This window comes from Sorghum bicolor, chromosome 3, assembly GCF_000003195.3.
Source record: "Sorghum bicolor cultivar BTx623 chromosome 3, Sorghum_bicolor_NCBIv3, whole genome shotgun sequence".
Lineage (NCBI taxonomy): Eukaryota > Viridiplantae > Streptophyta > Magnoliopsida > Poales > Poaceae > Sorghum > Sorghum bicolor.
In genome coordinates, this window is record NC_012872.2 from 12,388,424 (window position 1) to 12,400,944 (window position 12,521).

General features: G+C 41.4%; 2 protein-coding genes across 2 annotated transcripts; both read right to left on the bottom strand.

Moving 5' to 3' along the window:
- Window positions 2,117-3,021, bottom strand: LOC8054673. Its single transcript, XM_002457608.2, has one exon. The coding sequence runs from the start codon at window positions 2,974-2,976 to the stop codon at window positions 2,281-2,283; it is 696 nt and encodes a 231-aa protein (XP_002457653.2). The 5' UTR covers window positions 2,977-3,021; the 3' UTR covers window positions 2,117-2,280.
- LOC8074543 (COP9 signalosome complex subunit 2) lies at window positions 6,118-11,968 on the bottom strand. The gene is made up of 12 exons (XM_002457609.2): window positions 11,800-11,968; window positions 11,603-11,695; window positions 10,089-10,167; window positions 8,892-9,132; window positions 8,739-8,813; window positions 8,514-8,648; window positions 7,638-7,825; window positions 7,450-7,518; window positions 7,283-7,373; window positions 7,030-7,164; window positions 6,599-6,711; window positions 6,118-6,507 (listed from the first exon to the last, which is right to left on the bottom strand). The coding sequence occupies exons 1-12, from the start codon at window positions 11,807-11,809 to the stop codon at window positions 6,417-6,419; spliced, it is 1,320 nt and encodes a 439-aa protein (XP_002457654.1). The 5' UTR covers window positions 11,810-11,968; the 3' UTR covers window positions 6,118-6,416.

The window sequence follows — 12,521 nt, forward strand, 5'->3', positions numbered from 1 at the left end:
TTCATTAATGTCATGCAAAGGCGGTTAGCATTCACCCTGGGCACAGAAATCCGAGAACTAAACCAAAAATACCGACAACCGAACCGAAAGTACCAAAACTGAATTTTTCGATACCTTGTTCGGTTCGTAGTTGTATTGTTAATAGCAATATTTTAGTCTATTATATTTTGTATATATGGTAATCTACTTATATAATCATGTGGACTTGTATATGTATGTATTTGACACTACTATTCTCTATGAAATCATTTCCAAATTATGTCAAATTAGCTTCTGAACATGATATTACATTTTCATGCAATCAATTTGGTATTTTTTGGTAAATAGCAAAACTGAATCGAAAGTGCCGAAATCGAATTTCCCCCACATTTGCGTATTCACATAGGAGTTCGTAAAATCTCCTGTGCGCTGGCAGACCAATACCCAAAGGTCTCCCCATCCGTCTTACATTTAGATCTAGCACTAACCATATAATTTGTACGATCATCAGTTTTCTTTGCATGGCTATATTAGATCAAGCCTGCTCCACTTAAGAATATTCTTTTATTCTTTTTCTCTTTTATCCTTGAGGTTGGCCCAAGTGAGTGTCCATTATCCTAATTTATACCATGTTTACCCCTATACTAAACTTTGTTTCACCTACAAGCATGTTATCTTGCTCATATCCTTCAAGCCTGATATACACCTTCACTAAGATTTCACCGCTAACAAGGAGCAAAACTCCAATGTAGAAGCCCCCTCTCATGCCACCCAAACTAACCCAATGTAAACCATAGCTTGGAGTCTAGCTTATCTAGACCTTATGGTTGTGCTCGCCGGAGATGTGTTCACTAAATGCAATCTTCCAATTTGCAATGGATTTGATCAATCACAATCTCACACGAATGTGATCACAAAGTTAGCAAGTGAGTTGGAGTTGTTGCTTGAGTACTGTGTATATGCAGCAACATTAGCCAATGGTGCCAAGAGGTTCAAAAGAGCCGGTCAAACACATAACTACTCAAGTAGCCATTGGAAACAAATAGCACAGTTCATGCACTCACCGAATTGATTCGATCCGGTGGTAGCACCATATCAATCTAGTGCCTCTTCAATGGCCGAATTTCAAAACTAGCCATCAAGCCCAATGCACAGAAAGCCCCTAATGCATAGTCCGATGGTCACTGCAATATATGCATCGAATCAATCTGGTGTGTTTCTAGAAAATGACTAGAGAGGTTTTTAGGGCCACTGGATCCGGTGCCTAGCATCATTAATCCAGTGACCAACTTTGAAAACTCCCGTACGGTGAACAGTGTCAACGCATCATCCAATGCCTTCTAGGGTTGAGCACCGGATCAATCCATGACAAAACAGTTCTACAACGGTTTCTAAAACTAGTTTGGCCTGGTTTTTATAGCAAATAGTGCAATCACAACCAAAATTGGCCTCGGCTTGGTCCGGTTTATGTAGAATTTTGCAAACTTTGAACATAGGAATTGTGTACAAATTTCACAGGAATCAGTTCATTTTCAAAAATAACCTTTGGAACAAGAAAAAAATCCCACATTCCGAACAGAATCCAGGCCCCCTTTGGAATGCAGGAATTTTGCAGAAATTGTACAGGAGTTTCACAAGAAAAACGCAGGAATGGAAAAAAAATCCCATGTTCCAAAGGCGGCCTAATCCAAATTAGATTTTTTTTTTTTTTTTGCTTTTTTCCCTTGTTTGCACGTGTTTTCGGATCCATCTTCCACTCTCCGATTATATTTTGGTCGTCGACACTTCCAAATGATTTATTTTTCTACTTGAATTCATACATATCTATTGGAAGCTAAGGTTATTGGGATCCAGGATTAAAATCCATTGACGTCATTTCTACTACACAATGTATGATTATTTGCATACACTATCATTTAGCTAGTTTAAAATGCAGAAATCTAAGAGGTCGTAAGACCTCGGGCTCAGCAACGACGATACATTATTGGGAGCTCTACTGCAAACTACACTTTACATGTATGAATTATATTTTCGTGCATTTTCTTTCAACCAGGAATTAAGCCGATGTAGGCCCGCGCACAAACCCGGTCGCTTTAGGGATTATTTTAGTTGATTGCCGCCAAAATAATGATCTAAGTTTTCGCATTTGAGGTGATCAGTTTCAGTCAATTTGCTACACATTGAAGTGCCGCACGTACAAATAATAATAATTAAGTAATACACGTACACCTAATGCTTATTCCTCCAAATTAATTAAGCAGCTAGCGTCGCGAGCTAGATCGAGACGACGACGTGCGTGTTTCACTGCGCGTGTGGCGTCATGTCCGTGTACCCGATGCTCTTCCTGGTGGTGGGGAAGATGATGAACACCATGCTCGACAGGAACCCCGCCCCGAGTGGCAGGTTCACCAGCAGCTGCCTCACATCCGGCCCGGCGTCCGGGAAGAGGCACCCCTGGATGCTGGCGTCGGCGAACGCCACGGCGAGGAACACGAGCGCCGAGAAGAAGGCGTGCACCAAGTCCAGCGCCGTGATCCGGAACCGGGAGAGATCCTTGAACGTCGCCTCCCGCTCCTCGCGTGTCCCCGCGTAGTTGAACGGGTAGAAGCCCCCGAAGGTGGCGGCGCCGTGGTAGAGCTTGCCGTCGCGGCCGACGAGGCTGTCGGTGAAGGAGAGGAGCACGCACGAGGCGGTGCAGGCGCCGACGAGCGACAGCACCAGGTACCGGTTCGCCTCGTGGCACACGCCGTGGTTGCTGAAGGATGGCGCCAGCGCCTGGAATGCCAGCACGGTGCCCGTCGGCAGGAGCTTCAGGAGGTCCGAAGAAGCGCATGACAGGGCCGCCGGCCGCACAGGCGGCGCCGGCGCTCCAGGCGTGGCGGCGGTCTGCTGTGGCGGCGGCTTCTGCTTCTTCTTCGTAGCATCCTGAGTAGAGGAGGGTTCTTCTTCTTGGCTTGCTGTAGTAGGCATCTGGATGCGCACAGCGTTGGGATCCATGGCGTCGATCAGCGATCGAGCTGATGGCCGATGATGTCGGTGGAGGCTGCCTGTTCCTGGTTTTGGAAGAATGGCAGTCGATCCTCTTGGGCTTTTATACCTCTCGATCGATGAGATTCAGCATGCAAAGGCAACAAGAAATGGTTGCGGGGAGCTGCACGAGAGTGACGCAGGTGTACCTGAAAAATTCGTTCTGGGTCACTCACTCGCGGGCATGGCGACGCCCACGTCGATTGGTCACGGCAACAAGAAACTGCCGAAACCGTTGTGGCAGACAACGGGAGAACCCTAACGGACTTCTCGTTTCGGCCAGTTGCCGTGCATGAGGTTGGGATTGGGTTGCTTACCAGATGTATACATACATACATATATATTGTCGTCAGGTCGATCGGTGAAGGCAGGCCAGTACGTGTAATTAAGCTAGCATTCACCGATTTTAGGACACACTATATATAGTCCTTTTCATGTTTGTTGTTGCATTCTGTGCGGAGAGTTCAGAGTAGCACATATATGCGGTTTTTGCTGATTGATGAAATTTGAAGCACACTAAATTTTCTCCCGGTTGATGCCGATGTCGAATTTGTTTTACGGGTTCCACTGAATCGAATTATGACTTTAGTTTTTGTGCTCATGAATTCGTTAGATATCTTTGTCATGGTATATATCGTCATCATCAATCATGCAGTTGTACCCAAGTCCTACATTGATGGTTAAGTTCACTGAAGCTGTTTTCATCAATGGAAGACATGTTTTGCGCCGAAGTTGTACTCTTTCACTAACTGCCTTGCTAACTGTTTTCCAGTCGTTGATTGATTGCAGCGATTCCGAACGTCATTGGTTGACTTGCAATCTCCTTTGCGAAAGTATGGTACTATGTGTTTCTTGTTCATTTCCATGCATTGCTTGACAGATGACATCACTAGGCTTGATGACTGTTGATGTCTGCTTTACGTACAGGACTTCATTCCTGTATATATGAAAACGCTTAATTGAAGGATTCGGTGTCTGTATCATTTCCTATGTGGTTAGTATAATAAAACCCCATCCCTGATTATTTTCTGCATAGGAGATTTATGGCTTGAGAGTTAGGGTATATTTGTGGTGTTTAAGCTGTACAATTGAGGGAAAAAAAGAACAAGATCAACTGAGATATCAACATTTTTTAGACAAAGTGATCTAGACTGAAATGAAGTTATTTTATTGGCAGAGAAACAATGGAAGCATGTGGTTATAACAGCTAATTTTGATCTGTGGATTTCGTGACATCAGGTACCAGTATACGTAGAAGAGATATCTCCTCAGAACATGGGAGGGGCTCTACCGCTCTAGGCTCTGTGAAGCAGGTTTGCTTATACTCACAAGCATTTTATTTTATCTATTTGTGAGGTCGAGGTAAACACTCGGCTTGTTTATGCAGAACTCATTGTGCACTTGTTTATTCTACAGTTTTCCGTAACCCTTGGTATCATGTTTGCCTATTTGCTCGGGTTTGTTTGTTCCTGGGAGGCTTCTTGCAGTAATAGGTAATATGGCTACACCCTGATACACTATGGGTCTGCTGTTGTTATTTCTGTTAGTTAACACTTCAATATGATATTTCAGCCCACATGAGCAACAGCAAATGATTCGAGCAAATATATAGAATAATAGAAATACAGTAGGTAAATATTTTTGTTTTGGTCCTATGCAAGATGGCTGATATATACATGATCAAGTGACATAATGAAATCTGAATTATTGTTCTGTGTTATGGTATGTGCTTTTATTTTTCTCTGGTTATGCATGTGCTTTTATTTTTCTATTGCTGTTCTGATGTGCAATGCTCTCTGCTTCATGGACTGGCCTGTCATGGTCATTGACTATCTGATTCGCTCTCTTTTTACACGTTCACATAACACAATACACGAGGTGACGACTAATATATATTAAGTATTAAATTTTATATGGTCTTGGTTTGCTGTTGTTGTGAACTTCTGATTAATATAATCTTTGTGCTCAATTGTTAGTGGCAACTGGATTCTTACGCAGCCCCTCATGCCCACCTAGAATATGTATATGGTATCGCCTAGGCATCTGCCATAAACACTTCTCATGTGATCATCTGTTTAGTCTATTTTTTTCTCTAGTTCAAGTTTTTTACAATTTATCCCAGCCACATATTAGGCCTTGTTTGGATGTTGTCGGATTCACTTCAATCCATGTGTGTTGGTGTAGATTGGGGTGGAATTTAGTCCAAGTTCCACTCTAATCCACCTCAACACATGTGGATTACCGACTACATCCAAACAAAGCCTTAATGGTTTCTCCTTGTTCTAATGTTGAACAGTACATGAATGCACTAGATAAAGCAATGAATTCACTTGATAGGAGATTTTCCATCCTTTCGTCATCAAAGCAGATTGTAAGCTACATGAATGATGAGGAAAAGGTAATGACATGAGAATGGTTTGGTCTGTCAAAGCATTATTTCAGACATGTTTCGGACATCAATTCTAAAGACCATTTATTGGAAGAAGTTTGGTCTTTTTGCATTTATGTGGATGGCATTATTTCACGTAGGACGGCTGATGTGGCATCACATCAGCCAAAATCGCTTTCAAACGGTTTCAGTAGTTCAAGGTTCGAGCAAGATTTTTGAAATGACTTATGGAGGGAGTAAATCGGACGACCGCAATAGTTGAGAGGTGAGGAGGACTTTTTCCATCCTGAACCGTCGTTCCATAGAAGTCCTCGGTTACTGTAGAGTTGAAAGGACCGTCGGGTTGCTGCGGACGAAAGTGGGCTGTTACGGGCTTAGCAGTCTGGCCGCGAAAGGAAACGATTGCAGCTGATCCACGTAAGTCACAAGGGCGATTCTGCAGGGCTTGGCTGGTTGCAGTAATTACCGCCTACAAAGTTAGTTAGCTGCCTGTGTTTGTTATGGACAACTTTTTTATATTTTTGAAAATTGATATTGAGAGGTAATCCTGCTTGTGGACGACTAATTGAGATGTAAACACGAATGCTGTCCTTTTCTGCCTAATAAGAATGATGTATGCTTTAACACTTAAGCCCCGCCACTTCACCCAACCCAACGCATCTACTCTCAACCTGAAACTCAAACCGAACTTGTTCAATTCAGGTTCAGCGTGTGCAGGCGAGTTTGGTAAAGACCGTCATCGCCGTAACTGCAACTTGCAATCAAAAAATCGTCATATGTTTCCCCACTCTACAACTGGCTTTCGACCACTGGTCAAGTCTTGCACTCCCAAAACGCCAGATAACTGAAGAAAGCGAATATAATCCACCAGATCAAGCGTTTACATGGATATTTCACTTTACCCAGATCCAGAATTCTACTGCAAGCGTTGCCAGACAGTTCTTTGCAGTTGCCCTCAAATCCCCAAAACAGGCTATCAACAATTCTAGGTGTGCAAAGCATACAGCAGCCACGATCCGTCTCATCCAACTCTGTTGGACAATGTTTGGTAAATGGACTTCAGCTGCGTGTTCCACTTGTCGATGGCACTGTACTTCCTCATCCCCTTGGACCTGCAAGAAGCCAAACAAATCAATATCTGAATCTGAGCACAAAATATAGTAATACTAAGGTAACGGGAAAATTGAGTTGGGGGCTACACACCTTTCTCCACGCTCTAGTAGCTTGTTGACCTGATCTATGTGGCCTTGGATACGGTTGTCCAGAATGAGCGATACCAACAGCTGCTCGACATCCTTCTCTGGGAAATTGAGTTCCTAAATACAGACATTGATCAGATAATTAGTACCATCGATCACTGTAAACTTAGTTCTTAAATGCACATGGTGATCAAAAAATTCCTGCCACTGGACACTGTAAAAAGACATGGTCAGGAAACAGTGAAGCGCCTTATCGAACAAGCATGTGAATGAATATAATACCAAGCCCACATGATCTAATCATCTATGCGACTTCTGGTAGAGCAGAGAAGTTTTTACATTTTATACGGAGGGTAAGAACAATCCAACTAAATATTCGCAGTTGTCAATTTGTCATTTTCTGAACATTGTGGATATGCAAGAGTAAATATCTACCTGTGAAATGAATGGTATCCTGATTCGAGTATATGGTTTAATAAGCTTGAGCAGCACTTGGGTTCTGATGTTCTTCAATAAGTCCTCAATATAGTTACGGATAAAAGGATCATCCATTATTGTTCTTCTATTACTCTGCAAAAAAAAAAAAAAAAAAAAAAAGTTGATAACACTTGCATTAGTACATAGAAAGTGAAGACCTAAAAAAATTCTGAAGAAATAACAAAAGGAGCATATAAGCGTAGATGCTAACCTTCAGGATCTTTTCAAATTCCATGATGTCATTCTTCTGGTACGCTGCAATCAAGTTTGTCATTGCAAGGATTTCAGGATCATTCTTGTACCTGCAAGCATTCAAATTTTCATGGTGCAAGGAAAATCAAGCTACAAGATTTATGCAGGGATCATCAATTGTCTTACGGCTTGGCCTCTTGTCCATCAAAAGGATTCACTTCAGATTCCATCAACATATTGGCAAGGACAAGATATCTAATGCACAGAAAAAAAAACAAAAAAATATTTGTTGATATGTATCACAAAGTGTTCTAAAACTTATGTACCTATGAACTAAGGTCAGAAATTGTTTAAGTTTAAATGAGTATAAGTACTTTAGGCATTGGATTCTCCGAGGATTGCCTGCTTCATCGTAGTTCTTGAAAGCTTCAAAGAAATCAGTCGCAGCCTCAGCCCACTGCCTCTCAGCCATATGCATCTTCCCACCACACTCACGAATTATACCCATGATTCTTGGATGAGGTATCGCTGATTTGATGGAAAGAGCCCTTTGATACAATTCCTGCAGCAGCAATTCACTTCAGATTCAAATTAAGCATTTCAAGCAAACAACAATGCAAAGCAGGATTTTTTTTTCACTGAATACACAACACTAAATAAATAAATGGCACACTAGAACCGAAAAAACCAATAAGGTAGAAACTAGAATTATCACTCTTCAGGGTCGAAGGCTATAAAAAACAGAAAAGAGATTGTCCTTTTTATCCTGCGAATGCTGGTGTAGAACATATCATAAAGAAGCAAAACATTCTCTCATAAATTGAGGTAACCTCAGTACTATATCCGATTTCAGCTGTGGATAGCTAAATATTGTACCAGATTTAACATAGAACTTTGAATTCCATTCAATTCCAGGCAGCATAATAAGCATAAAATTAGTATGTGGCAATCATTCTTACAAGTTACAACAGTAATGTACTAGATATATCACACCCCTTTTTAAGCTAAGAGTGAAGAAATCCTTTTATGAAACAAGACAACAAATATGAAGTTAGTATGCAATTGCGTCTAGGGCTTTACATACACAGGAAGAAAACATCAGGTGGAGTAATTGAAAGCCACAATAAAGTGGAGAATAATAGAATAATGGTTTTTCAGAAACATACGGCATCACAATCCACAACGATAATTTAGCTTAAGGTATTACCCACCAAAGAGTGACTTGCAAATAGGCAAACAAGGAGCCTTACCTTAAGCTTTTTATTATTCTTTGTTTCAGTGTACATTTGGATTTCAATAGCATAGACTTCCAAAAGCTGTGTGCCTTTCTTTTGATCATCAGAACCATCTTCCCTTTGGCAAGATTTATGAAGCTCCTTCAATATCTGCCAGTAACAATGTAATTTAATAATACAGTTTAATATCAGGCAAGCTTATTGCATCAAAGACTATGACTAAAGAAGTGATCCAAGGACCTTGCTCATGCGACCGTATTCACCCATATCAAACCAAATTTTGCAAAGCTTCAAGTTGGTCTTGAACCATAATCTCTGCACAGCAAATAAAAAAAAGGTATAAAGAACTGTTCAGCAAATAATTTTTTTCTCATATAATGCAACAAATCTGACCTCATTTTTTGCTTCTTCAAGCGCTTTCAGTGTTGTCTGGTAGAACTCTTGCAGAAGAGAAAAGTTCTGACTAGCTGATCCAGAAACAAAATCCATTATGTTGTTTATACATTTCTCGCTGTAGTTCCGGGTGACAGCAGATTTTATGTATGTTAACATCTCTCTATAGGCATCCATCATTTCTTTGTATTTCCCCAGCTTATAGTAAAGCTTGACAGTTTGTTTAAGAGCTTTAAATCCCCTATAAAGATAAAAATACAGAGTAACACATCAGAAGTGCAAATATAAAAAAAAATATGGTGGAATAATAAATAATACATTTGCCTTCACACAAAAAAAGTGGCTGAAAAAACAAGGCTTAATCATAATATACAAGTATAAAGTACCCAGGTTAGAGGAATTGAATCTTTTAACTTCAATAGAAACTTAGAGCAGTAGTGCAACATGCAGTAATGTTCATGAAACACGTTTCGACTAAGATTTGTTCATAACCATTATGGAACATGTTGAAACAGGGGAACCACAATCAGGCAGTTAATCAATAAACAATTAAGCAGATATTTTGGCAACCACAAATATAAAAATTCTTCACTACCTCAGGGCTTCACCAAGTCCGCTCCAAGTCAATTTGAACATGAATTAAAGCCAGACTTAATGCAATCCTGTCCTATCAGCCGATCCAGCCCAATTCCAATACCACAGTTGTAAATAAAATTTATATTCTAACAGTAACATTTGCAGAGCTAAGTACAGCAGATCACATCATTGAAGTACATATGTAGTTGAGATTTACATCATGAGAAACTGCAGGCACTCAAATCATGAAGCACGAAAGAATTATGTAGCAATAAATATTAATTTGGCCCACAAGATTATTTATATTAGAGATGTCATGGTCAACTGCATTTGAGAACATGTACTTTTGCAATGCTCATCTTAGATCCTGTACTTCAAGAAAAGGCCCAAAGAAAAAAAATGAAGGCTAGTGTTGCATACATAAGTATTCAAACCATCTCAGTATGAGTTTTTAATCTTATATCGATAAGAATAGTTTACCACCTATATTAGATTGGGTTTTGGTTTACTCAATGTTCACCAAGATGATCAATACACTTTAGCATTCATACTGTCCCAGGAACAGCAAAAGCAAATGAGACAGAATAGAATGTTAAATAGATTGAATTCTGATACACTTACCATTCAGCTTTTTCAGGCTCCATAGTGACTACTTGATCAAAACCAGCAAGTGCACCCTCCGGGTCTGTCTCGACCAAACCTGCAGAAAGATAGTAATAGCATTTACCATTTTGCATTCCTTTAACCTCACAATTTATACATACTTCAGCCTAATCACACATATCAAAGAATAGCTACCATTCCATGAACGAAAAGAGGAAGGACTAGCTCTAGTAACTATCATTTGACTTCGAAAGAAAGCAAGTCTGTTAGATGAGGAAATGCTGATGTAGACCAAATTCATCAGAAAATATGAATTTAGGGCTCTGACTCCCACAATCTTCATATAATTTACAAGTTATGACTAACAAACCTCTATATGACATGAAGAGCTATATAACATTTTACGTGAAAAAGATATCTCTATGGAACAACAGAGATAAATTGTCAAGTAAATCTTGCATACAGAAGCAATTCGTGAGATTAGTGGCATGCTGTTCACATTGAAGGACAGACAGTCGCACATTAATCCTTGAAGCAGAAAGGGTCAAAGATCTAAGAACCATCCTTTAAATTATGTACCTATCAGACTCATAATTTCTATCCTAGAATGTTTAATGTCATAGATGAGTCAACTTATAACAATAAAAAAAAGAAGCTTCCTCACACACATGGTACAGTACTGTTTCAAATCAGATGTCAAAACAATGAGATGAAGGCATGAAGCTTGTGACGGAATCTGACTCAGACTGAACTATCTAAAGCACTGGAAATTTATGTTGGTGACTTCCTTGCCTTTTCATGCTACAAAATATGCATGAAGCCATGCTATTACTAATGTCTAAAATGTGGTCTGACTCTTAGAACTTAGAAGTGTTCTCCTAGGTAGCCGCTTAGCCTGGCTAGCCAATTTTTCCCACCTAGGCACACCTATTGCCAACCAGATGCTAGTCCAGCTGCCCGACTAAATGCCCATGGAGAGAATGATTTTTGTTGGTAACGGACAAAAACAGAGGTCATGTATTTGGTGTTCCTGTGCAGCTTTTTTAAGTTGTATATATAAAGTAAAATTCTGCATGAACCAAATTTTAATTGTAAGCTACAGTGGAGACAGCAGCGTTAAAATAGCACACGGGCTGCTCTCCAAGTTAGCACACAATGGCGGTGCCTCCTTGTCACAGTTGTGTGCCACCATACAAAGAAAACACAAACGAACAACAAAGGGCAAATACGACACCCCCAGCATCCGCCCTTAGTTAATTTGCCTTAGTTAATTTGCCTTTATATCACCAACGACAATTGTGACCCTATAAGCATGTCTTCAACCTCCTCACCCTAATCTTTTGTCACCAAAGAAAATAATTTTCCCCCACCAAAGGAATGAGGCATAGCTAAATTGGTAAGAGCAAAAAAGTGGTATCCATCCATCGGGGAATGTGAATGTGCAACAATAAAAAAAAAAGATTCCGTCGCGCTCGTTTCTGACTTTCTGATAAATCACCCGACTCGCAAGTGGAAGGAGAAGAAGATCCAACCTTTGGAGTTGTAATACTGGTTCTCGATGTCGACGTCCTGCTCCTCAGGTTCTTCGTCCGAGTACTCGAACCCGTAATCCTCCATGTCCGCATCTAATCACCATAACATCCACGATCAGGAAAAACTATCCGCAGTACAACAAGTGATACAGAATACAGGAAAATCTAAGCGCATGAACTGGAGGGGGCGCGATTACCTGAGCCCATGGTGGCGGCGACGGGGGCAAGCAGGGGAGGGGGGCGCGAGGGCTAGGGTTTGAGGAAGGTGAGGGGTTTGTGCCTTTGTTGCGAACTTGCGTTGCGCCTCGCGAAGAACAGATGGGACGACACACGAGATGGGACGGGAAGCCAGAACAATTTTACGTATAGGCCCCTGTGACAATATCAGGCTCCACGGCCCAGCCGGTGTCCCAGATTGGAACTTGGGAGTATAGATGGCCATCGGGCCGGGCTAGGCACGGGCCGTAGCGTGCCGTGCCGACTTAGCCCGCGTGCCTGTCGTGCCGTGCCTCAGCGGCCCGCGTGTCTGGCCTTTGGCCCAAATATGAGCCCACGAGCTGACTTCGTGTCGTGCCAATCTACGTAGCCTGGTAGGCCAGGCCGGTCCACAATCCGTTTTTTAAAAAAAACAAAATAACCACACAATAACAATGATCACTTCACCAACACTTCTCACATTCACAATCTCAGTCTTACATCATAGAAATAACATCAAAAGATATATAACATAAAAATAAGTTATTTGTGCAATGCCCATGGAGGTGGCACTGGACCGTTGTCGAGCTAACCCCTAAAACTTGGGTCGGGCCGGACCAGCCCGTGGGCTCAGAGGTCGGCCTAAGCACAGCCTGCACACCGAGCCGGGCCCGCGAGTTATCGGACCGGGTCGTGCTCAGACCGGGCCAAAATGTCGTAGTGT